General features: G+C 49.6%; 1 protein-coding gene across 3 annotated transcripts in view; it reads right to left on the bottom strand.

Moving 5' to 3' along the window:
- The window catches only part of RPS6KC1 (ribosomal protein S6 kinase C1), a 181110-nt gene that overhangs the window by 99986 nt on the left and 54103 nt on the right, over positions 1–27021 (bottom strand). For 2 of the 3 annotated variants that reach the window (XM_075925180.2, XM_075925179.2), the window contains exon 7: positions 26578–26946. In XM_075925180.2, coding sequence (XP_075781295.1) covers positions 26578–26946 — 369 coding nt within the window. The remainder of the gene's footprint in view (positions 1–26577; positions 26947–27021) is intronic. The other variant, XM_075925178.2, reaches the window with a different exon arrangement.

Below are 27021 nucleotides of genomic sequence, written 5' to 3'. Positions count from 1 at the left end.
TCCGACCCATATGACATGTTTCCATATAGGTCATAGAATCATAGAACTGGAAGAGACCTCAGAAGGTCATCAAGTCCAGCCCCCTGCTCTAGGCAGGACCAGTACCAACTAAATCAACCCGGCCAGGGCTTTGTCAAGCCGAGACTTAAACACCTCTAGGGATGAAGACTCCACTACTTCCCTAGGTAACCCATTCCAGTGCTTCACCACCCTCCTAGTGAAATAGTTTTTCCTAATATCCAACCTGGACCTCTCCCACCTCAACTTGAGACCATTGCTCCTTGTTCTGCCATCTGTCACTACTGAGACAGCCTCTCTCCATCCTCTTTGGAACCTCCCTTAAGGAAGTTGAAGGCTGCTATCAAATCCCCCCTCACTCTTCGCTTCTGCAGACTAAACAGACCCAAGTCCCTCAGCCTCTCCTCATAAGTCATATGCTCCAGCCCACTAATCATTTTGGTTGCCCTCCGCTGGACCCTCTCCAATGTGTCCACATCCTTTTTGTAGTGGGGGGCCCAGAACTGGACACAATACTCCAGATGTGGCCTCACCAAAGCCGAATAAAGGGGAATGATGACATCTCTGGATCTGTTGGCAATGCTCCTCTTAATGCAACCTAATATGCCATTAGCCTTCTTGGCTACAAGGGCACACTGTTGACTCATATCTAGCTTCTCATCCACTGTAACCCCCAGGTCCTTTTCTGCAGAACTACTACTTAACCGGTTGAACTACTACTTAAGAAGTACCCGAGAAGGCAATTGTCTAAGTAGGGGAATATTGTCACCCCTAGTCTGTGTAGGTGGGCCACGAATACTGCTAACATCTTGGTGAAAACCCTGGGAGCACATGCCAGGCCGAATGGTAGGACCCTGTACTAGTAATGCTCGCTCCCCAATCGGAAACGAAGGAAACGTCTGTGTGCCATGTGAATTTCTACGTGGAAATAAGCGTCTTGCAAGTTGAGGACTGCAAACCAATCCTTCTTGTTCAATGACGGAAGAATGGTTGATAAGGTTACCATCTTGAAATGCTGCCTCCGAAGATGCCGGTTTAGCTTTCAAAGGTCCAGGATGGGTCTCCATCCTCCCGACTTCTTTGGTATGAGGAAATATCGGGAGTAAAAACCTTTTCCCCAAAACTGCTTGGGAACTCCCTCTATCGCCCCGATGGTGAGCAAACGTTGAACTTCTTGTTCCAACAGTTTCTCGTGAGAGGGGTCCCTGAAGAGGGACGGGGAGGGGGGAGTGGTGGAGGGAATAGAGAGAAAAGGGATGGAGAGGCCGGATTGAACTACATCTAGCACCCATCTGTCTGTGGTGATCGTAGACCAGTGGTGGTAAAAAGAGCGTAGATGATGGTGAAAAAGATGATGAGCTTCCGTACTGACTATGGGCAATTGGTTTGCATCCTCGACAAGCAAGTCAAATTTGTTGCTTAGTCGACTGCTGATTACCCGAACGGTTCTGCTGTGGTCGTTTACGCTGGGGGCGTTGTCTAGGACGCTGGTTGTCAAAAGGACGTGATTGCTGTCTAGCAAAATTGAAGTCATATCTCTGTTGGTAAGGGAAATAATGCCTACATTTGAAGGAAGGTGTGTACATCCCCAGTGTACGTAGCGTGGTGCATGAGTCTTTTCCCAAGTGGAGGACCTCATCAGTGTTTGCCGCAAAAAGCTTAAATTTGTCAAAGGGCAGATCCTCAACCTTGCTTTGCAACTCCTTCGGCGCCCCTGCTGACGAAAGCCAAGATGATCTCCTCATGGCGATACCAGTCGCAGCGGCCTGAGCTGCTGTGTCAGCCACATCCATAGCAATCTGAAGTGCAGCGCTACATGACACGTACCCCTCCTGTACTATTGCTTTCAGGAGTGGTTTCTTGGTGTCTGGGAGATGGTGCAACAAATCTGCTAGTTTGGAGTAATTATCGAAGTTATGGCTCGACAAATGGGCTGAGTAATTTGCAATGCGAAGTAAAAGTGTAGCTGAGGAATAGACTTTCCTCCCCAAAATATCCAATTTTTTATTGTCCTTGTCCGAAAGGGTATTTCTGTATTGTGGCTCCTTACCCCTACGTTGCGCTGCATCTACTACCAGTGAATTAGGTTGGGAGTGATTGAATAAAAAGACCAACCCCTTTGCTGGAACAAAATATTTTCTATCAGCTTTTTTACTTGTAGGTGCAACCGATGTTGGGGTTTGCCATATCTCGTCCGCCACTTCCATAATCGCCTCATCGATTGGTAACGCGACTTTCACACGTTGTTGAGGGCGGAGGTTCTTCAAAAGGCGATGTTTCTTAACAGGCACATCTGCTAGCTGTATGTCCTGCGTGTCTGCCACTCGTTTGAAGAGATCATGAAAATGCTTCAGATCATCTGGTGGGGAGATTTCAACTGGGTAAATCGCTTCATCCAGGGAAGACGATGGGCAGTCCGCTGGGGAAGCTTCCGTCTTAGGGTCCTCTGTTTCCGACAACTGACCCTCCTCTGGTTCGGATTGGTCTAACTGGATTGTTGGGCTCTTAGTTGGAGAAGGTGAGGGCAGTGGTTGTGATCGATGAGGTAAGTATTCCGCTAACGGTGACTGGCAGATGTGAGAAGATCCCCTATGCAATGGTGGTGAATGGTGATGCTGGGGACGATCGACATATGATCTATGATAGCGCTCACAGTAACGTTCAGAGTGTGACGGAGAGGGGTATCAAGAAGAACGTGTGCCACCATGCTGGATATAATAAACGCGGCATGGAAAGCGCCTCACCGATCCGTACCTCGAGAGACGGGAGGGCGACCGGGATCGCGAACGGGACCGATGTGCATCTAAATACACCGCATCCCTATAATCGTGCCGGCTGTACCTACTCCTCGAGGGGGAAAAGTAGCCGTGATAGCGACTTCGCCTTTTTGGTGAAGCAGACAGGGAAAGAGATCTGTCCCTATAATGGGTCTTTGACAGTGACTTTCTATGACTTTCTATATGTTGAAGTCTCATCCCTAGCCCGAAGCACAGGGGAACCAGGCACCAAGTGAAGGTGAGACGGTGCCGGAGAGGTCAGCTGCTGCTGATCTGGTGTCAGTGCCGGCAGGGCCCCCGGTGCCGGGGTTAGCAATGGTGCCGAGTCTGAGGCACTGGCGTGTCCTGCCTCAGGTCCCGGTGCTGGAGGAGACGGTGCCAACGTCACCGCCGGGGCCGGCGAAATAGGCGCCGATCCGCTGGGTGCCGCAGAAGCCGCTGAAGCCGGTGCCAGGAGGCTGGTCAATTGCGGCACCGGCGCGCTCGTCAATTTCAAGGAGCGTGCGGCTGAAGCTGGTACAGCCTTGCTGGTCAGCTGCGGCGGCGCTCCCGGCATCGGCACTGAAGCCGCTCTCCTTCCGGATGGTGGGGGCTCACTTATGCCAGCCCCAGCAAGTTGTCCGGACCCCCCAGGGTTCACTTTAGAAGCCGCTGCCGGGGTTGAGACTGCCGCAGGGAGGGAGCGCGTCGGGGACGGCTTTGACGCTAAAGTTAGCCAGAAGAAAAGACAGCCTCCCCCTCCCCACCCTCTTTGTCCCCCGCAGTGATTCATGACAATTGACAAGTTTCACATTAGAACATTCTATTCCTGTAATGTTTAGAAGTCACATTTTCGAGATATAGGTACCACAAAAGGCATGGGAAAGTAACATACAGTAGGGTTGTAAAAGAGTAGTCGAATAGTAAGCCTAGGCTTATCGGGTAGTAAAGTTCATAGAATCATAGAATCATAGAATCATAGGACTGGAAGGGACCTCGAGAGGTCATCGAGTCCAGCCCCCTGCCCTCAAGGCAGGATCAAGCTCCGTCTACACCATCCCTGACAGATGTCTATCTAACCTGTTCTTAAATATCTCCAGAGAGGGAGATTCCACCACCTCCCTTGGCAATTTATTCCAATATTTGACCACCCTGACAGTTAGGAATTTTTTCCTAATGTCCAATCTAAACCTCCCCTGCTGCACTTTAAGCCCATTACTCCTTGTCCTGTCCTCAGAAACCAAGAGGAACAAATTTTCTCCTTCCTCCTTGTGACACCCTTTTAGATATTTGAAAGCCGCTATCATGTCCCCCCTTAATCTTCTTTTTTCCAAACTAAACAAGCCCAGTTCATGAAGCCTGGCTTCATAGGTCATGTTCTCTAGACCTTTAATCATTCTTGTCGCTCTTCTCTGTACCCTTTCCAATTTCTCCACATCTTTCTTGAAATGTGGCGCCCAGAACTGGACACAGTACTCCAGCTGAGGCCTAACTAGTGCAGAGTAGAGCGGCAGAATGACTTCACGAGTTTTGCTTACAACACACCTGTTAATACAACCTAGAATCATATTTGCTTTTTTTGCAACAGCATCACACTGTTGACTCATATTCAACTTGTGGTCCACTATGACCCCTAGATCCCTTTCTGCCATGCTCCTTCCTAGACAGTCGCTTCCCATCTTGTATGTATGGAACTGATTGTTCCTTCCTAAGTGGAGCACTTTGCATTTCTCTCTATTAAACCTCATCCTGTTTACCTCCGACCATTTCTCTAACTTGCTAAGGTCATTCTGAATTATGTCCCTATCCTCCAAAGAAGTCGCAACCCCACCCAGTTTGGTATCATCTGCAAACTTAATAAGCGTACTCTCTATCCCAATATCTACATCATTGATGAAGATATTGAACAGTATGGGTCCCAAAACAGACCCTTGAGGAACTCCACTTGTTATCCCTTTCCAGCAGGATTTAGAACCGTTAACAACCACTCTCTGACTACGGTTATCCAGCCAATTATGCACCCACCTTATCGTGGCCCTATCTAAGTTATATTTGCCTAGTTTATCAATAAGAATATCATGCGAGACCGTATCAAATGCCTTACTAAAGTCTAGGTATATGACATCCACCGCTTCTCCCTTATCCACAAGGCTCGTTATCTTATCAAAGAAAGCTATCAGATTAGTTTGGCATGACTTGTTCTTCACAAACCCATGCTGGCTATTCCCTATCACTTTATTACCTTCCAAGTGTTTGCATATGATTTCCTTAATTACCTGCTCCATTATCTTCCCTGGGACAGACGTTAAACTGACCGGTCTATAGTTTCCTGGGTTGTTCTTATTCCCCTTTTTATAGATGGGCACAATATTTGCCCTTTTCCAGTCTTCTGGAATCTCCCCTGTCTGCCATGATTTTTCAAAGATCATAGCTAAAGGCTCAGATACCTCCTCTATCAGCTCCTTGAGTATCCTGGGATGCATTTCATCAGGACCTGGTGACTTGCTGACATCTAACTTTCCTAAGTGATTTTTAACTTGTTCTTTGTGTATCCTATCTTCTAAACTTACCCTCTCTCTGCTTGTATTCACTATGTTAGGCACACCTCCAGACTTCTCGGTGAAGACCGAAACAAAGAAGTCATTGAGCATCTCCGCCATTTCCAAGTTTCCTGTTACTGCTTCTCCCTCCTCACTAAGCAGTGGGCCTACCCTGTCCTTGGTCTTCCTCTTGCTTTTAATGTATTTATAAAAGGTCTTCTTGTTTCCCTTTATGCCTGTAGCTAATTTGATCTCATTTTGTGCCTTTGCCTTTCTAATCTTGCCCCTGCATTCCCGTGTTGCTTGCCTATATTCATCCTTTGTTATTTGTCCTAATTTCCATTTTTTATGAGACTCCTTTTTTATTTTGAGATCATGCAAGATCTCCTTGTTAAGCCAAGCTGGTCTTTTGCCATATTTTCTATCTTTCCTACACAGCGGAATTGTTTGCTTTTGGGCCCTTAACAACGTCCCTTTGAAATACTTCCAACTCTCCTCAGTTGTTTTTCCCTTCAGTATTGCTTCCCATGGGACCTTACCTACAAGTTCTCTGAGCTTATCAAAATCTGCCTTCCTGAAATCCATTACCTCAATTGTGCTGGTCTCCCTTCTACCTTTCCTTAAGATCATGAACTCTATTATTTCGTGATCACTGTCCCCTATACTGTCTTCCACTTTCAAGTTCTCAACTAGTTCCTCCCTATTTGTTAAAACCAAATCCAGAACAGCTTCTCCTCTGGTAGCTTTTTCAACCTTCTGAAACAGAAAGTTGTCTCCAATGCAGTCCAGAAACTTATTGGATAGCCTGTGCCTCGCTGTGTTAGTTTCCCAACATATGTCTGGATAGTTGAAGTCCCCCATCACCACCAAATCTTGGGCTTTGGATAGTTTTGTTAATTGTTTAAAAAAGGTCTCATCCACCTCTTCCACCTGGCTAGGTGGCCTGTAGTAGACTCCTAGCATGATATCACCCTCGTTTTTTACCCCTTTTAGCTTAACCCAGAGACTCTCTACACAGCTATCTCCTACATTCATCTCCACTTCAGTCCAAGTGTGTACATTTTTAATATACAAGGCAACCCCTCCTCCCTTTTTTCCCTGTCTGTCCTTCCTGAGCAAGCCGTACCCTTCCATACCAACATTCCAATCATGTGTCCCATCCCACCAGGTTTCTGTAATACCAATGATATCATAGTTGTATTTATTGGTTAGCAATTCCAGTTCTTCCTGCTTATTACCCATACTTCTCGCATTTGTATATAGGCATCTAAGATACTGATTTGATCTTGCCTCCCTGTTGTGCCCTGACCCTCCTTTCTCCTTGCCATTATAGGCCGTAGTCCCCCCTATTTCCAACCCATCTCCCAGTCCCGCACATTCAGCACTTACCTGTGGGCTTTGCTCACCTGCCCCCGACAAACCTAGTTTAAAGCCCTCCTCACAAGGTTAGCCAGTCTGTGTCCAAACAAGGCCTTCCCGCTCCTGGAAAGGTGAACTCCATCTCCGCCAACCAGTCCTTCCTGGAAGAGCACCCCGTGATCAAGGAAGCCGAATCCCTCCTGGTGACACCATCGTCGCAGCCAGGCATTCACCTCCAGAATGCACCTCTCTCTGCCCGGGCCCCTACTTTTGACAGGAAGGATAGAAGAGAATACCACCTGCGCTCCAAACTCCTTCACCCGTACTCCCAAAGCCCTGTAGTCACACTTGATCCGCTCAGTGTCACACCTGGCAGTATCATTTGTGCCCACGTGGATAAGTAGCATGGGGTAGTAGTCAGAGGGCCGGATAATCCTCGACAATGCCTCCGTAACATCTCGGATACGGGCCCCTGGCAGACAGCATACCTCTCGAGATGAGCTGTCAGGGCGACAGATGGGTGCCTCCGTTCCCCTCAGAAGAGAGTCTCCAACCACCACTACCCTACGTTTCCTCCTCGCAGTGGTGGCAGGAGACTGCTCAACCTTGGTGGTGCAAGGCCTGGTCTCCTCCACTGTGGGGGATGACTCCTTTTCTCCTGCTGAAAGTAAAGTGTAACGGTTATGTAACACAGTGGGAGGGTTAGGAGCAGGGGTGGAACACTGCCCGCTGCCAGAAGTAACCAGCTGCCAGTGCTCACCCTGCACCACTGCCTCCTCCATAAGTGGCTGGTCAATAAGTTGACTACTCTCATTCTCCCCTCCCCTTGCTATCTCTATATCAGAGGCTGCAAGGGCGGAGAGGAAGCAGGAGCTGGTGCTGAGGGGAGCTGGTTTAAAAGCCAGTTTCCCGCTTCCCCCCAGCACCGTCTCCATGGTGCAGGGGGAGAGGTCCGGGGGAGGCAGAGGTGCAGGACCTGGTGTGAGCTGGGACTACTTCAGTCCTGACTCGTACTGGGTTCAGCTCGCTGTGCCTCTGCCTTTTTAATGTAGAAAGAGCCGCCTGGTTCTTACTACATTTCAAATGCAGAGGTCCAGACCCGGCAAGAGCCAGGACTGAAGCAGCCTCAGCTCACACCGGGTCCCAGACCTACTTGCACTGCAGCTCTGTACTTTAAATGTAGTAGGAACTGGGCTCCCTGCACACCTGGCTCCTACTACATTTAAACTGCAGAGCCACAGCGACCCCTTATCGACTAACTGTGTACTCGGCACAATTTGTATCAAGTACATGATTAGTCATTTATTTGCTATTTAACATCCTTCATATACAGTGGCCTTAAACCACCCAGAAAAATTATTTGACTGCACTGGCCTACATTTCTTTTTGGAAACAGTGGCCCAAGTGAGATTTGGAAAAGGGAAGACATTTATGTCTCCACTGTCCAGTACTACTGAGGTCAAATATTTGTATGGGCTCACTGGGGATCAGATCACTATCCACTTTCTATTTACTGACACTTTCTTTAGATACTAAAAGTCTGAGTAAGCCATTTATAATCACTCAATGTAACAGTTAAAATACTATTTTTTTAAATATATAAACAAGTTCATTTATGTCTTTCACAGCCTTCCCATACAGATCCCACAGTTGGATTTTTGAAAGAATGACCGCTTTCCATAAAGTAATAAAAATGCAAGGAGGAAATCCTTAAAAGACCAATTCTTCCCACTATTAAAGGTGGTTTAACAGGACCTTCCTCAGTAGCGGGTAACTCAGCTGTTACTTTTGTTTATCTGATGCGAGGACCGTGCAAATACTTTTTACATCAGACAAATGAGGCTGTGAAACAAACTCATGCACAGCATACGTGAACATGCAATTCCTAAAACCTGGCACAGTGATCACAGTTCTGTTGCCACTGTTCTATAGCCCTTCACTGTCAAGCACACCTGGGAGAAATGTGTGTCAGGAGGGGGAAAAAGAGCTAAATGATGAACAAGTCCTCCTCAATGCCACAGCAATCTAAAATTCATTTTAAGTTGCCTGCATAATTAGTTGCTGGACATTTGCATAGAATCAGAGGGTGGAAGAGACCTCAGGGGATCATCAAGTTCAGCCCCCTGCTAAAAGCAGGGCCAATTAGAGATGTTAACATGTAGTTGACAACACGATTAACTAATAAGCCTGGGCTTATCAGTTAATCCTGTCAACTACATGCACTCCCTCACTTTGATGCTTCTGTTTCAGAGGCAGCAAGGAGGTGGAGGAGACAGAAACCAGAGCCCTCCTCCCTGCGCTGGTGCTTCTGATTGAGAGGCAGTAACATGGAGAGTGAGGGAGAGGGGCGGCAGGCAGGAGCCGGTACATGCGGGAAGCCACTTTACAAGCCAGCTCTCCACGCGTGTCAGCTCCCACAGAGCCACCTGCTCCCCTGCCTCTGCACTGCTGCCTCTATCAGAGGCACCAATGCAGGAAGAACAGGCGTGAGCAACTGTCCTCCTCTTGCTGCCTCCCAGAGGCAGCAACATGGAAGGGGGGGTGTCAGGGGAGACTGCTGTGGAGTAGCCACTGTCTGCAGCAGGCCCAGGCTCGTCACAGACAAAGGCTGCTCCCAGAGGTGCCAGCGCAGTCTCTGTCCGAGGGGAGCTTGGGCTCCCTGCGACCAACACTGCTGCCTCTGATATTTGATGCAGTTACACAATTATTCAATTACATGATATCTAACATCCCTAGGACCAATCCCAACTAAATTGTTATTCTGGCAGCTGTCAAGGGGGCAGCTAGCGATTGCACCTCCAGCAAGCAGTTTGGGATGGAAGATAAACACATATGCAGACAGTTTGTTAATGATCAGCATCAAAACAGTTAATGTTGACATTTTATCTTCTTCAGGTTTTAGAGCTGATTGAGCTAATGGTGCAGTTTGCTTTTTTGAGTTATTCTGTCTAGCTATTTGCAGATTTCATTGGCTATCTACTTAACTGTGAGGAATAGTCTGTATTTAAGTGAAGCTTTAACATGTGAAGCACAAATCTGTGGCAGCAAGTGGAATTCCTAGAATACAGAACCCTCATAACTTTCCAGTTGGTATATAAGGACAAATATTGGGTTCTTTTAAGGACTCTGAGCATCCCCTTTTAATGCAGTTTTCCCTAGGTATTTAGCACTCACATACCCTGAATGAAGGCACTAATGCCAACTCAAGAGAATGAAACAAAATGTAACCTACCTTATAGGTTATCACAAATCTGACCAGAAGTCTAAAGCTATCTGGAAAAATATGTAGAAATAAGTGCTCAGGTTAAGGCTACTTAGGAAAGTGTTCTGTATGTAGAGTGCTCAAGTAACTGATGGTTAGGTAGTAATTAAATCCATAACCATAATACATACAAGGCATAGCTTTTTAAAATCTTTTTTCATAGAATGTCTCTTCAGATAAAAATGTTTCTTGCATTTATCACTGAGTTAAAACAGGATAGAAGGTAATATAATCTGTAGTATGTGTGTGTCCAAAGAAACCAGTGGTCTGGTCATGTGATACAGACCTAACTAGCATCTGCATTCACACCGAGTTCTGGCTTTATTTCCCATTGAGTGGTTTGAAAAAGAAGCAGTCTTAAACTCCATGGATTCTACAATGTAAGAAACATCCCTGGATATTCCTCTGTTTAAAAAAAATCTGGAACCTAGATCAACACAAAACAGAAGGAGAATCAGCAGCTTCCTAGCACTGATAAGAAAACAAAATGGTGCCAGCAGCATCATGTCCTCCAACACTAGCACCACAGAAACAGGAGACCGCTTTGGCAGCCAGAAGAGTAGACACCGTTACACAGAACTTTACCAGAGAAATGAAAAACTAAATGTTTCCAAGCTTCTCTGCAGTCTGTTCTCTGTTCTATCAAACAGCAAGAGAGGACTGAAAAAGTCAGCGAATGCTACATGGCAAAGGAAACTCATTAGGAATTTGCGCACAGACTCCTAACTCCAAGGGTACGTCTAAACTACATGCCTCCGTCGACGGAGGCATGTAGATTAGCCAGATCGGCAGAGGGAAATGAAGCCGCGATTAAATGGCTGCCCCACTCTGCCGATCAGCTGTTTGTCGGCAGATCGGGGCAGTCTGGACGCGACGTGCCGACAAAGAAGCCTTTCTTGATCGGCACAGGTATGCCTCGTGAAACCAGGTTTACCTGTGCCGATCAAGAAAGGCTTCTTTGTCGGCGCGTCGCGTCCAGACTGCCCCGATCTGCCAACAAACAGCTGATCGGCAGAGCGGGGCAGCCATTTAAATTTAAATGAAGCCGCATTTCCCTCTGCCGATCTGGCTAATCTACATGCCTCCGTCGACGGAGGCATGTAGTTTAGACGTACCCCAAGAGAAACTACAACAGCCTGAAGAATGAAGAATTGCAGGAAGGGAGGGCAAAGGGACTAGTATTACAGGACTTCCAAAAGGCAGTGTGAACTGCCTGATCTTACTAGGGATATAATCATGTAATCGATTAACCATTAAGCAAAAGCTTATATGTTAATGCTATAAACTTCACACATTTCTACACAAACACCCTCCACCAGTACATTTTTTAGCAGGCTGGCCAGCAGCCCAGCTCAGTCCTGGCTCGTGCCGGGTTCGGGACCTACCTCTGCTGTGACTCTGCATTTAAAGTGTATTAGGAGTCGGGCAGGCTGACAGCCCTGCTCAGTTCCAGCTCACGCTGGGTCCGGGAGATCAGAACCACCCCCCAGACAAGGGCTGCTGCCACTCCATACTGCTGCCTCTTTATCAGAGGCAGCAGCACAGGGCAACATGTTTTCAAACTGACTCCCCTAGTACCCCACAGACCACAGACCTAGTACTCCCCTCACAGACCAGCTGCTGCCTCTAATACAGAGGCAGCAGCACAGACTGGCAGAGGACTCCTTGGGAGTGAGGTGCACTGACTGCTGGCCCCGCTCCCAGGGTCTATGGAATAGTCAATTAACCAATAAGAATTCATGAGGTTACTCAACTATTTAATTAACCTATATTTATCATCCCTAAATTTTACTTCTCTTTCCTTTTGATACGAATGCTAGCCTCCTACTTATTTAAAGCATCAACAAAAATTAAACCAAAAATTGAAAGAGTAGCCAAAACCCACACTGATGCAGCCCCACAGCTGTGAGAACAGACAAATGCTTTTAAGCTGTTGTAATTAAATACAAATTAAAGAAGAAAAAATAAGATCCCCCCCATCAGTAAACAGTGGCATGTGCATGTTTCTTCCAAGATGTCTCTCTAGCATAATGTACAGACTTTAATAAGGAACTGTGACGGGGTGGCCCTGCAATGCAATCAAGCCCCAGGAAATCACCTGGAGCCGGGGGTGGAGAGGGCCCCACCCACACAACCCTACTGGGCATGCTCCGAGGGGAGCCAAGATATAAAAGGCTGCTGGCCTGCTCAGAGGGGGCAGACCACAGCCCGAGTGGGAGCTAGCACCCACCGGCCAGAGAGGGAGTCGCCAGGACTGCTGAACGCGCTGCTGCCAGGCCCCAGCCGGGCTCGCCCCCAGCGACAGAGCCGCAGGCCGACCCCCTGTGACCCAGGCACCAGATCAGACACTGCTGACGCTGACGGGGGAAGTGTCGCTACAGCCACCTGACCAACGCCGACAGGTGGGACTGTGACGGGCCGGGGGCCGGAGGTAGGAAGTGACCCAGAGCAGGGAGCTGGAAAAGCCCCTGAGGGCTCGGGGCGTTGCGGGAAGGAGGCCCCGCCGAGTCAATGGTAGGAGTCACCCGCCGCTCATAGGGCCCTGGGTCGGGGCCCGGTGGAGAGGGAGGGCCCGGGCCCCCCACCCCTCCTGCCCTGAACCCCGGCGAGTGGGAATCTCAGCCTGAGGACTAGGCCACAGAGCCTGCACAGGCCAGTGGGCCGTATTTCCCTGATACAGGGGCAGCCGACTTTGGGACTAGGCCAGTGGGCCGAACTATGCCCCGGACGGGGGCGGCAACCCCAAACCAGGGGGGAGCCCCCCGACACATGGTGGAGAATGTGGGTACTTGACCCCGCCCCTGGGCAGAGGGGCCGGTAAAGAGGATTGGTAGACCAGGGTGAAAAGGGCCCCGGAGGTGGAGGGATTGGTTGCTGGCTTGGCAACAGCAGCAAGAGGTGTGCCTCACCGGACTGCAGAGGCAGCTGGCGGGGTTCCAGGACCGACAGGACCGCTGGGAGCGGAAGGTCTCGGGCCAGATGGGGGCCCAGGGAAAGGGGGGACCAGAAAGGGAGCCTGGAAAGGAGGAGCCCCTCATGGTTTGCCCCTTTGGGCAAGCACTGGCGGCGGAGCCTGGAATAGAGCCAACAGACCACACCAAAATGCTGGTGAGACTCAGGGTAGAGGGGATCCCCATGGTGGCACTGGTGGACTCGGGGTGTAGCCAGACCCTGGTTAGGACAGACCTAATACCTGACCCCGAGCCAGCCGGGGCCACCATCCAGTTGTTGTGTGTCCACGGGGACGTACGGGCCTACCCGACAGCTTGGGTGCAGCTAGATGATGGCCAGGATGCCGGGGGTCTACAGCGTGGGGTTGATCCCGACGTTAGCCTACCCGGTGATATTAGGCCGAGACTGGAGAGGCCTAGGCCGGGTGCTGCAAGAGTGGGGTCAGCAGTCAGCACAAGGGGCTGGTCCCCCTTCACCCAACCTGGAGGAGGCGGCCCAAGGCAAGAGTCTAGAGTGGCAGGAAGGGCCGCCCCCGAGCCAACCGATGGACCTGCCGCCAGCCAGGGGAGACCACCCAGCCTGGGAGAGCGAGGTCGAAACCCTGGAAGTGGATAGCGATTTCCTGAGAGAGCAAAGGGAAGACCAGACCTTGAGCCAAGCGTGGGAGCAGGTACAAGACCCAGGAGAGGGGACGAGCCAAGACGCCCGCCATGCCCAAGGCCCACGGTTCCACGTGAGGGCGGATCGGCTATATAGGGTGGTCCAGAACCCCCAGACGGGGGAAGACATGTGGCAACTCCTGGTTCCCCGCAAATTTAGGAATACTGTACTCCGGCTGGCGCACCGGCTTCCATGGGCCAGCCATCTCGGACGAGAAAAGACCCTGCAATGGATAGGGTTGCGGTTTTTTTGGCCGGGCATACACCACGCTGTGCGAGCCTTCTGCGAATCCTGCCCCGAGTGTCAACTCACCAGTCGGAAGGGGGTGCCAAAAACCCCACTGGTGGCTCTGCCAGTGATAGGGATCCCTTTTGAAAGGATCGGGTTGGACCTCGTAGGACCCCTAGAGAAAGCTAGTTCGGGCTGCCAGTATATCATGGTGGTAGTGGACTACGCCACGCGCTACCCAGAAGCGGTGCCACTGCGCAATACCACCGCCCGCACCCTCACGGAGGAACTGTTCAAACTGTTTGCGCGAGTGCGGATACCGAAAGAGGTCCTGACCGACCAGGGGGACCAATGTGTCATCCCGGCTGATGGCAGAGCTGTCGCGGCTAATGAACATATACCCTCTGAGAATGACCATCCCCAGACCGACGGCCTGGTGGAACGTTTTAATCAAACGTTAAAGACAATGCTGCGCAAGTTCGTGACCGAGGACCCCCGACACTGGGACAAACTCCTACCAGCCCTGTTGTTCGCCATTCGGGAGGTTCCCAAGGCGTCGACAGGATTCTCCCCATTTGAACTCCTATATGGACGACAGCCGAGGGGAATACTCGACCTATTAAGAGAAAGCTGGGAGGAACAGGAATCTCGAGTCCAAGGAACAGTGCCTTATATGTTACAGCTGTGGGAGTGTCTGCAGAAGGTGGGGGAATTTGCCAAGGCTAACCTCTTACAGGCACAGGAGACCCAAGCCCGGTACTACAACCGAGGGGCCAAGCTCCGCTCTTTTGAACCAGGGGACCATGCACTCGTCCTACTGCCATCCAAGGAGTCCAAGTTGCTAGCCCGATGGCAAGGCCCCTTTGAGGTGGCCTGGCGAATAGGAACCGTGGATTATGAAGTGAGGTTGCCTGGAAGGAGGAAAGAGGTACGAACATATCACATCAACCTCCTGAAGGAATGGAAAACAGCCAAAGGACTACTGGTCACTCCCTATCCTCTGGATCCAGAACTCGGGCCGGCCACAGGAGACCTCCAGGGGGATGCGCAGGTCACAGTGAGCCTGGAACTAAACCCAGTACAGCAGAGAGAATTACAGCGGGTGATCCAGAGCTTTGCACAGTTTTTCTCCACCCAACCCGGCCGCGTCAGTGCCACACATCACCACATTGCTACCCGGCCGGGCCATAAAGTACGAGACCAACACAGGCCCCTACCTAGGAAGATGTGGGATACAGTCCAGCGAGAACTCCAGATGATGTTAGAGATGGGAGCTGTGGAAGCATCCCGTAGTGAGTGGAGGAGCCCTATAGTTCTCGTCCCAAAACCGGACGGTACGACGCGGTTTTGTATCGATCTCCGCAAAGTCAACGCCATCTCGCGGTTCGATGCCTACCCGATGCCTCGGACCGAGGAGCTCTTAGAACAGCTTGGGCAGGCAGAATACTTTTCCATCCTAGACATGACAAAGGGGTATTGGTAGATCCTCCTGACACCAGCTTCTAAAGAGAAAACAGCCTTCCCTACACCCTTCGGCCTGTTTCAGTTTGTGACCATGCCGTTTGGACTACATGGGGCTGCGGCCACGTTCCAGTGATTAATGGACCAATTGTTACAGCCACACCACACCTACGCAGCCGCATATATAGATGACGTGGTGATCTATAGCCCAACCTGGACAGCCCATCTACAACACTTAGGAGCAGTATTGGAGACCCTGAAGGAGGCCGGCCTCACTGCCAACCCACGGAAATATCAGCTGGGACGCCAGGAGGTGACCTACTTGGGGTACACTGTCGGGCGGGGGACGGTACGACCACTAATAGACAAGGTGAAAGCAGTGCAGGAATGTACAACACCTACGACAAAAAAACAGATACGCCAGTTCTTGGGACTGGCAGGATATTATCGCCGGTTCATTCCAGATTTTGCGGGAACAGAACTATACCACCATAGAAAAGGAGGCACTGGCAGTGTCGCTACAGCCACCTGACCAACGCCGACAGGTGGGACCGCGACGGGCCGGGGGCTGGGGGTAGGAAGTGACCCAGAGCAGGGAACTGGAAAAGCCCCTGAGGGCTCGGGGCGTTGCGGGGAGGAGCCCCCGCCGAGTCAATGGTGGGAGTCACCCGCCGCTCATAGGGCCCTGGGTCGGGGCCCGGTGGAGAGGGAGGGCCCGGGCCCCCCACCCCTCCTGCCCTGAACCCCGGCGAGTGGGAAGCTCAGCCTGAGGACTAGGTCACAGAGCCTGCATAGGCCAGTGGGCCGTATTCCCCCTGATACAGGGGCAGCCGACTTTGGGACTAGGCCAGTGGGCCGTATTCCCCCTGATACAGGGGCAGCCGACTTTGGGACTAGGCCAGTGGGCCGTATTACTCCTAAAAGAGGGGCATTGCACTTTGGGGCTAGACCCAGGTGAGCCGAACTATGCCCCGGACGGGGGCGGCAACCCCAAACCAGGGGGGAGCCCCCCGACACGAACATTCTCAGACAATATTGGTTATGGATGAAGCCCCATCTATCCAGCTTCTTTAAAGTTTTTCACAAGGAACGAACATAAAACCTTCACAAGAATCCTTATATTCTCAACTGCTTACAAGATTGCTGCAAAGATAAGCTCCTGACTATATTAAAATCAGGTATTACAGTATTGTGTAATCTACAGCATACCAGTAAGTACTATATGTGGAGATAGCTCTGCTTAATTGAACCTAAAAATCATCCCATTTACATCTTCATTGGTTTACCAAAGCTGAGGAAAAAGGCTGTAGGCAGACTATTTGAGTCTCTAGAAGGTGGAAATAAATTATTTTAGGACAACAAACTTTATACTTTTTCATTAAAAAAACCCACAGCGCTTGTTTCTGTATTCAACAAGGTCTACTACTTAAAGAGTAAATTGGAACAGCCTACCTTAACACATGGCTTGTTACTACAGTCAGAACACCCCTAAAGAGAGGAGGTAACCTTAAGATCTGCCTTTGGAATATCCAGATCACTTGGTGGGGACTCAGAGAGAAAACAATGTTTGGGTGAGATATAAAGAAAAAAAGAGGGAGCTTGGGGACAATGAACTTACTGCACAAGACACACACCTAAAAAGTAGTGAGGAATACCAAGTAGGCAAAGCATTCTGCACCTTATTCCATTTCTACAAGACCAGAATGAGTATTATGTGAAAATGGTTACCAATTGTAGTGCACAAAACTTCTACATAACTAAAGATTAGCATATTGTAATATGAGGCCTTGTATACTGGCGGCACTGATCTTTTTTCTAAATATATGAAATTACAGAAAAATCTGAAATACTGTAACTCAAATTTAGCTATGTTAATACAATGAAAATGAGTGTATATGTTAATTAGCATGTGGCACAAGACCTAATTTCAAATCCATACACAATTTTTGTACACCGGCAAAAGTAAATTTAGCCAGAGGCTCATTTCAGTGACAGAACTTAATGAGATGTTTAAATTCTGCAGGCAAAAGCTCAGATACCAGACATACTAGATGAGACTTATTTCTTCTATCTATACTATATGCTGAAAAGTCGTGAGGCTACCCCAACAGGAATAATCTCCATTCTGCTGCACTGTTCCTCCAAACAGATGATTTAAAGCCTAATCTTCTCCATCAAAGTGGAGGTAACTGATTTCACAAACTGGGAAGTTCTTTTATTTATGAAGTGGTCAGAAATATCTAGATGTCTAAAATAATATTTACCTAAGGCAACTCGATTCCCTTTTTTCTGAGAATGCCTCATTATACATAATACATAATGTAAGTGGATGTGCAACTCATGTCAAAACATTTTGCCTGATAGTAGAAGTTTATCAATGAAAACTATTGTTCAAGACCTGATAAACAGAACTAATTATTTATCTTAAAGTTCTTAGGTTTACTTATAATCTAGAAGTACACCACACAAATTGTATACACCATGGTTCATTTAATCAGATACTCAGCCTTGAGGACTGTAGTGGACAAGTGCTCACTCTACATAACCAAGACTGTTCATTCTCTACATACACATGCAAGGGAAGAATTTAAGAACAGCCCCAAAGTAGTACAAGCAGTCTAGATCTATCACAGATTAAGTATAACACCTTCTTCCCGATTTTCATGTGTAACAACAGAGAGACCTGCAAGTAAAGATTTAATGATTAACCCTTACTTTTTGAAGCTTATGTGACAGACTCTGTTATCCTCATTCATATCTGGATCCTCTGCGTCTTATATCCTTCTTACCTCACCATTTTAGGCACTGTCAGCTTTTTTAAGTTAAAATAAGTAATCATGTTTTAATTATCTGCTTGCCATAAAGCTTAACTTGCCAACACCCAAATGAGGTATAATTTGGAACTGTCACACAATAAGGAAAGAGTTAAGGGGGGGAGATTATTTCTTTAGTACAAATAGCATTTTCCATTATCTCAGCTTGCCAGTGAGTAGGGGTTTATTTAAATTATGTCCAACAATAAGAATGAGGGGACACCAGCTTCATAACTAATGGAGGGGCAAAAATGACCAAAGTCCTTAAAAGGAGGGTGTGACGGGGCAGCACCCGGCGCGGCCACGCCCCACACTCGGGCAGACCCCGGGGCCCACCTGGGGGGTCCGGAGATGTGGCCGGGCAGGAACAACTCCGGCGCGGCCAGGACGGCCGGTGGGGAATGGGAGGGGCAAACCCCGACGCCAGCTGATGACATCTCCGGCATCCCCTCGCCGGGGGTGGGGCCACCGTGCGGTGGGGACGTGACGTGGGGGCGGGGTCACGGGCCAGCGGCGGAGGGAGTCCATTTGAATGGGGACCCCATTTGAACGGGTGGCGCTCGACCTGGTGGGACCCCTGGAGAAGTCAGGCCGGGGCCACACCCACATTCTAGTCCTTGTAGATTACGCAACCAGGTATCCGGAGGTCGTCCCATTGCGGAAGACGACCACACAGGCTATCGCAGAGGAGCTGGTAAAGATATTCTTGCGGGTTGGCCTACCCAAGGAGCTGCTGACGGACCAGGGGCCGAACCTGACCTCCAAAATTATGTCGGAACTATGTAGGATCCTCCAAATAAGGAAGATTCGGACCTCCGTGTATCACCCCCAAACCGATGGCCTGGTGGAACGTTTCAACCGGACCCTGAAAGGTATGTTACGCCGGTTCGTGGAAGAGGACCCCTGAGGGTGGGATAAACTTCTGCCGGCCCTGATGTTTGTCATCTGGGAAGTACCTCAAGCGTCCCTTGGGTACTCCCCCTTCGAGCTGTTGTACGGGAGACGGCCCCAAGGTATTTTGGACCTGGTGAAGGAAGGATGGGAAGCCCAGGCGTCCCCCGCCTTGGGAACGGCACGGTACATGGAAAACCTGCGGCGGAACCTAGGGTCCCTGGCGGAGTGGGCGAGGGACAACTTCCTACGAGCTCAGGAGGGACAACGGACTCGGTATGACCAAGGGTCCCGAATGCGGACTTTCGCCCTGGGCAACCAGATGCTGTTATTACTCCGAGAGGGAGACTCTAAACTACTGGCCCGGTGACAAGGGCCCTTTAGGATAACTCAGAGAGTAGGGCCCGTAGACTACGAGGTCCTGATAAATAGGGTACGCAAGGAAACCCAGATATATCATGTAAATCTCCTAAAAAAATGGAACCCCCGGGATGCCCTCCTGATCGAACCCCTAACGGCGGACATAGAGTTTGGTCCGTGGGGGGACCCAGTGATAGGGCTGGAAGGGGCCCGCATGGGGAAAGGGTTATCCGAAGAACAGAGAAAACAACTAAGCCAGGTATTGCGGCGATTCCAGCCTGTGCTGATGAGCCAACTGGGGCAAACCACAATAATTTGCCACAATATTATAAAGGAGGCGGGGAAGACAATACGGGACAATTTACGTCCCCTTCCCCGTAAACTTTGGGACACGGTGAAGTGCGAGTTGAGGGCGATGCAGGAATGGGGGGTGATAGAGGAGTCTCATAGTGAGTGGAGAAGCCCGATTGTGTTAGTACCAAAGGCAGACGGGTCGACCCGATTTTGTATAGACTTCCAAAAAGTCAACGCCATCTCCCGCTTTGACGCATACCCGATGCCCCGCATAGATGAATTATTAAATTGGTTGGGGCAGGCCAGATACCTGTCCACCATAGACTTGACAAAAGGGTATTGGCAGATCCCGCTAGCTCCCGAGGCCCAGGCCAAGACGGCTTTTGCAATGCCGTTCGGTCTATACCAGTTTACCAAAATGCCCTTTGGTCTGCATGGAGCAGCCGCTACCTTCCAGAGGCTGATGAACCGCGTGCTGAGGGAACACCAAGAATACGCAGCAGCCTACATAGATGACATTGTCATCTTTAGCGAAACCTGGAGCCAACATTTCCAGCACATAACGGCGGTACTAGAAGCGTTGCAGGAAGCCAGGCTGACAGCGAATCCCAAGAAATGCCAGTTTGGGAAATCCGAAGTATCCTACCTGGGGTACACCGTAGGGCAAGGGCGACTGAAACTGCTGGTTGACAAGGTACAAGCCGTACCCCATTCCCACAACAAAAAGGCAGGTGCAGCAGTTCTTAGGATTGGCGGGATATTATAGAAGGTTTGTGGCGAACTTCTCGTCACTAGCCGCTCCCCTCACGGACCTCACACGCAAAGGTCAACCCCAGAGGGTGAAGTGGATGCAACCCTGTGAGGAAGCCTTTAGGCAGCTCAAACAGAGGCTCATAACCGCCACCGTACTGTCCCAGCCCAATTTTAAAAAGCCATTTATTTTACAAACAGATGCCTCGGAGGCAGGGCTGGGGGCCGTGCTAACCCAGGAAGAAGGAGGGGAAGAGCACCCCATCTTATACCTAAGCCGGAAACTCTTCCCCAGAGAGAAAGGGTATGCGACCATTGAAAAATAAGCCCTAGCACTAAAATGGGCCATTGATGCACTACGATATTTCCTCCTAGGGGACAAGTTCACGCTGGTGACGGACCACGCACCACTCCAATGGATCCGTACAATGAAGGAGACGAATCCAAAGATATTACGCTGATACCTGAGCCTGCAGCCGTATAAGTTTGAAATAAAGCACCGACCTGGTACCGCTAAGGCGAACGCTGACAGTTTGTCCTGGATACCGGACCGGGAGGGCGAGAGGGCGGCAAGTACAGGGAGGAGCCGAGGGGAGAGGAATGTGACGGGGTGGCGCCCGGCGCGGCCACTCCCTGCACTTGGGCAGACCCCGGGGCCCACCTGCGGGGTCCAGAGACGCGGCTGGGTGGGAACAACTCCGGCGCGGCCGGGACGGCCGGTGGAGAATGGGAGGGGCAAACCCCGGTGCCGGCTGATGACATCTCCGGTATCCCCTCGCCGGGGGCGGGGTCACCATGTGGTGGGGATGTGACGTGGGGGCGGGGCCACGGGCCAGCGACGAAGGATTCAAAAGGGGGCCAGGAAGGCCCTTGGGGAGGAGGGAGCGGAGGCGGATTGAGGCCTAGGGAGGAGGCCAGGCCAGGTAAGGGCTCTCCCTCAGCGCGAACCGAGGAGGGGGAAACGGACTTCCCTCGGGGGGGAGGGAAGAAGTGGCCCAGGGCGGGGCCGCAGAACCCAAGAACGGAGGGTTTGGGGTTAGCTACCCCCTCCAGTGGCATGGACTCGACCGAACTAACTGGAGGCCGCGTAAGGAACCCCGGAGTCCCGTCGCAGCTGGGGCGCATGGCCCCGCAGCGGGTAGGGGGGCTTGTGACAGAGGGACAGTTGGGAAGCACAAGGCTTGCTGTTGATGGTTTTTATTTTGTCATTTAGTCAATCAAATGGCCTGAAGCAATATACTGACTTTAGACTGTGCTGCATGCTAACAAGACAGAAAGGAAGAGACATATTTGTCAGCCAAACTAGTTCTGAAGCAGCACACGAGATGGAGAGAGCAACGCAACAGCCACTGCCTCCCACAGTGCCCCATGGGACTGTACTGCAAGAAGCACTCTGCCCTTTTCAGTCTGGAAGTGTGTTCAGCGAATAGGCAATGCTACTGCAGCTCATGGCTCCGATGCCATTCTGAGCCTGGGCAAGGGGTGGAGAATTTCATCTCTCTATGCACAGAGGCTGTGCATAAACAGAATTTGACCTAAGGTGTTTCTTGTATTGATGCCCAGAGCAACAGTTCTACAGCTAGTGCTACCATTCAACCCCCTTTATTCCCTGAAAGACACCCAGATCAGTTTTCTTGCCAGGACAGTAAAATAGAACACTAAAGATTTCATGCCAAAATGCCACAGGAGTAACAGGAGAAGATACAAGTGTAGTGCTCACAATGTGGTTAACAGAGCCATGCTTTCCACTGTGCACACAAAGGAAGCAGAGACAAAAGTAAACATTGCCATCTCCTTGGTTTCAGCACATGCAGTACTTTTACCTCTGGGTTTAGTGCTACCAAGTCAAAGAGCTGAAGAGTCATCAGGAATGTCAGATTTGTCCAGTTAGAGATTGTTTTTATGGCTCAATAACTGGGATTCCTCATAGGCTAAGGAATTTCATCTCTACAAGACTAAAGTAATAGTCAAAGATATTCACAGATTGGAAAATGGGCAATACCACAAGGCCAGATCAGAAGCCAGAGCAAGTATACCTTATGGCAAGTCAATAGGCGCGATTAACAACAACAACATACTGAGAAACTTGAACTCCAAGTCTAAGATGCTGAGTTACTAAGGGTACATCTAGACTACATGCCTCTGTCGCCAGAGGCACGTAGATTAGGCTACCAGGCATAGGAAAATGAAGCGGCGATTTAAATAATCGCCGCTTCATTTAACTTTACATGGCTGCTGCGCTGAGCCGACAAACAGCTGATCAGCTGTTTGTTGGCTCAGCGCGGTAGACTGGACGCGCGGGTGTCGACATCAAAGGCATTTGTCGATCACCCAGGTATGCCTCCTGGGATGAGGTATACCTGGGTGGTCGACAAATGCCTTTGATGTCGACACCCGCGCATTCAGACTACCGTGCTGAGCCGGCAAACAGCTGATCATCTGTTTGTCGGCTCAGCGCAGCAGCCATGTAAATTTAAATGAAGCGGCGATTATTTAAATCGCCACTTCATTTTCCTATGCCTGGTAGCCTAATCTACATGCCTCTGGCAACAGAGGCATGTAGTCTAGACGTACCCTAAGCTATCATACCAAGAGCAGTCAGAGGGGAGTTCCAAAACAGAGGGAACTGGCGGTTCGCTACAATAAAACCAGAATCACAAAATGCATTGTAAGTTTGAATACCTATTTTCTTGGTGCCACCAAGTGGCAGCATTAGGAATTGTCACTTTGTTTGGAAAGGAAACCTTTAGTGACACTGTGGCACCCACCAGTTTCTAACAAAATTTTATATAAATTAAAATTGTTACACAAGAAAAAAATACTAAACCAAGGGATAATTAACAAGGTGCATGACCCTGCGGTACTGGAGTCAGGGCAGGGGCTGGGAGGGCTCAGGCCAGAGGAGTGCAGGATTCAGGACAGGGGGGAGCTCAATATGGGGGGCTGAGAGGTCGGGGGGGCAGCTCCTCCCTGAGTGGAGGCTGCAGCTGGGCTGCCCATTCCACTGGTTCTTTGCAGGGGGTGGGCCCAGGACTGGGCTGCCTGGCCCCACAGGAAGCTGCTCGCTGGGAGGGGGAGGAAGCAGAGCTGGCCTGCCTGACCCCTAGCCAGCTAGCAGCTCTTTATGGGAGGAAGAGCTGGGGCTGGGCGAGGGGGGAGCTGGGGCTGTGCTGCCCAGCAGCTCCAGGGGTACGGGGGCCAGGGCAGCTGCCTGGCAGCTGCTCACCTGGCCAGTGCTGCAGCTGAAAGCCAGGTTTAGGGGCCATGTGGTGGCTCTAGCCCTGGCCAGGCCTTGGCATCCAGCCCGCCATAGCTGGAACTCGAGACAGTTTCACCACACCACAGCTCCACCCGGCAAAGAGGCGTAGGGCAGCCACGCAGCCCCACCAGCTGGGATGCAACATCCAGCCCCCCGTAGCAGCCAACGAGGCTGCCCCAGCAGAGACAGTCTCACCACACCGCGGCTCCAGCTGAAGCAATCAGGTACAGGGCAGCCTCCTGCCACCACGTGGCCTTGCTAGAACCCACCAGACTGCCACCACCACCACCCACCTTCTGGTCCAGCAGGAAAGTGAGTGGTGGCGAGTGTTGGTGCACGGCTCTGCAAGCGGGTCTAAAACTTGTGTGCAGCTTAGAGGGAACCCTGCTTTTGGGATTTTGAAACTGAAGGGTCTGAATTAGCCATGTCACTATGCCAAAGAGACTAGCAACTTCCCTGCCAGGCTGTGAGAGCACCAGAGAGAGCTGGATAGGAATTTAGCTGGCTCTCCCTGAGCCGAGGGGGAGAATCTAGCAAAGGATGACTTCCTCTGTGAGGGCCCGGATAGAAGAGGGAAGTGACAAGCTCAGAACGAGCAATCAGGGACAACTCCCAGCTTCCCAGCTCTAGCCCATTTTTGAGCAACTCTGGGGCTGCTCTAACCTGGATTAGCTGGCTATGGATTCCAAGGCATTACATGCCAGCAGGCAGCAGAGTGAAACACATTCCAGCCACATCCGCTCCCTGATCCCCAAACCCTAGCACAGAGGACCTGTCATATGAGCAGAGAAAGACTTAAGTGCCAGCTGTACTAGCTCTGCACCAACACTGAACTCTCCCACACTGGAGGCATCCCCAGCACAGAGTTTCAGCAGTTACTACTGCTGCCCATGTGGTAGAAAGGAAGCAAAAAGGGCAGAAAATTCGTAAAAAAAAAAATACTAACATAGGAATGCTCAGCAAGCCCAATATCCTGACTTCCAAGAGTGGCTAGTTCTAGACGCTCAGAGGGAATGAAAATAATAGCAGAATTACCAAGTGATCTATCTCCCATCACGCAGCCCCAGTTTCTGGCAATCAGAGGTTTAGGGACACCTGAAGGATGGGGTCGCATCCCTGACCATTTTGGCTAACAGCCACTGACTGACATACCATCCATGAACTTTCCTAATAATTTTTGAACCTTGTCATACTTTTGGCCTTCACAGCTTCACTGGCAACCGCTTCCACAGATTGACTTTGTGAAGAATAATTTCCTTATGTTTGTTTTAAACATTCTGACTGTTAATTTCATTGGGTAACCCAGGGTTCCTAACTTAAGTAAAGAGGTAAATAACACTTCCGTATTCACTTGCCCCACTCTTGCTGGAGGATCCTTTGACTCTTCTAAAATAATATTTCACCATCCGGCTGAAAATCCTGGATACCAATGGGTTAGATCTTAGAAAAGACGACTGGGAATTAGGACTGTCCAAAATAGCTATGCAAAGAGCTAGCTAATATTAGAGAAAGGAAGAAGTCTCTTAGTTCTTAGAGAAAAACTCTAACAACTGTAGCAAACTAGGAATTCAGACAGATTAGTCAAAAAGGCCCTTTTATGCAGACGCTGCAAATAAGAGCCTTGCATTATGGTTAAAAAAGCAGAAGTGGTTATGACAAAATGGAAGCAGTAGTGAAACACACAACATCCTAAAAGAAAGTATATTAACAAAGAATGAATAGCAGGGCTGCCACCAACAGAGATTCCCCACATACTCTGTGTCTGAAATGAAAAGCATGTTGCTGAGATGGATAAGTAGAGACAAAGTGCCAGTGAAAAGCTATGACAAGCAAAGAAGCAGCCAGAGGAAAGTCAAGAGGTAGATTTACGAACAATGAGTTGGCATGTTTCTAGGCGAGGTTAAGCGCATACTCTTGGCCCCTCACCTACATTTTCACCAATACTATTCCTACTGTTTTCTGCTTTACAGCATACAAAGCAGTACTCAGGCAACACCCATTCACAGAACCATACAGGGACCCCTCCAGAAGATCAGTGCATGTGTCTTTATGAAATACAGTAAAAATCTGAAAACTGGCCTGGGTGGGAATACTGAAGTTAACGTCTCGATCTGCTCAACCTGTGACTTTGCACTGTCAAATAAGATATGGCCATGGAGTCTAGTCTTGTATTCTCAGCAGGCTGGCACAGGTTGTGAGTTCTGCACAGGCTCTGAATTCACTCCTACTGCTCTGCTGCAACTCCTGCAGCCATATGAGAAGTTAACAGATTTCAACTTTCATTGGCTTGAAAGGCTGCTAAAATGTAGGGGTTGGGGGTGGGGATACCAGGGATGGAAGCTTTCCCTGAATGACAAGCAGGATGCTCTATCTGTTAACTTCAGCATTTGCAAACTGACATTTTGCAGGGGTGAGGTCATATGTGCATACAACTCTGTTCTCCTCTGGCAATGCAAATAGCTCTATAATACAGAACCTGGATGGCCGTTTACATGTATGTGTGTCTTTTACCTAGAAAAGGCAAGGTGGACTAGCGGACTGGAAAGAGGGCTGGGAGGCAGAAACACTTCTGCTCCTTGAGGTGTTTGAAAAGTTACCCTGAGTCCATTTCTCTATGTGTCAAGAGGGAATAATTAACCCTCCCTTAACCATATAAGTTATGTTACAATTGTTTTGCAAAGGATTTTAAATAATTATTCCCAATGGTACATAAAGAATAATTCATGTGCAATAAAAGGGAAAATTTACAGAGTTAAACTGAAACTCAGCATTTAAGATTGCAGTTCATTTTTGAAAACAGGTATTTGATACTCAGCATTCCTGTTCAAAAATAGTCCCAGATAAGAGAAACCACACAAACACACTTCAGTTCTCAACTGCACACCATTTGCCATTGAACAATTACTAAACTGTTGTCAGTTATAGAAGATTAACATATCAAAAAACTCATTCAGTGCAGTGAGAAGATCCATACCTTGAACACCTTCCAGGAGCAGATCGACCCCTCTCTGATAAAAGCTAATAGCAGCTTCATAGTCTTCTTCTTCCTCCTTCTTCAATGCCAGCTTGATCAGCTGCCCTGCTTTTTCCAAGTAGTCTTGCTTGCCAAGCTTCTGTTTTAAGCTCCCAGGAAACAGACTACGGTTCTCACTCTCCCTCTCGCCTTCCGACTTGTTCCACTCACTATCAGAAGCAGTAGCACCTTGTCCTAAGGACTCTGAAGCAAGGCTGAGACCAAAAGCTTTACTGGGAGAATTCTGGTTGGATGCCATTCCATCATCTAATTCAGCAAGGGAGTCTATATCAACTGTCAAAGAGATGAGGTCACTATCACTGGAGAGACCTGGAAGTATGATCACAAGTGTGTACAAAGAAATTAAAGTAGCTAGTATTAAATTAAAGTAGCTATTAGCATTTC

The sequence above is a fragment of the Pelodiscus sinensis genome, chromosome 3 (assembly GCF_052426305.1).
Source record: "Pelodiscus sinensis isolate ZL-2025 chromosome 3, ASM5242630v1, whole genome shotgun sequence".
Lineage (NCBI taxonomy): Eukaryota > Metazoa > Chordata > Testudines > Trionychidae > Pelodiscus > Pelodiscus sinensis.
The sequence above is the reverse complement of the archived record's forward strand: the minus strand, read 5'-3'. Positions and strand labels throughout refer to the sequence as shown.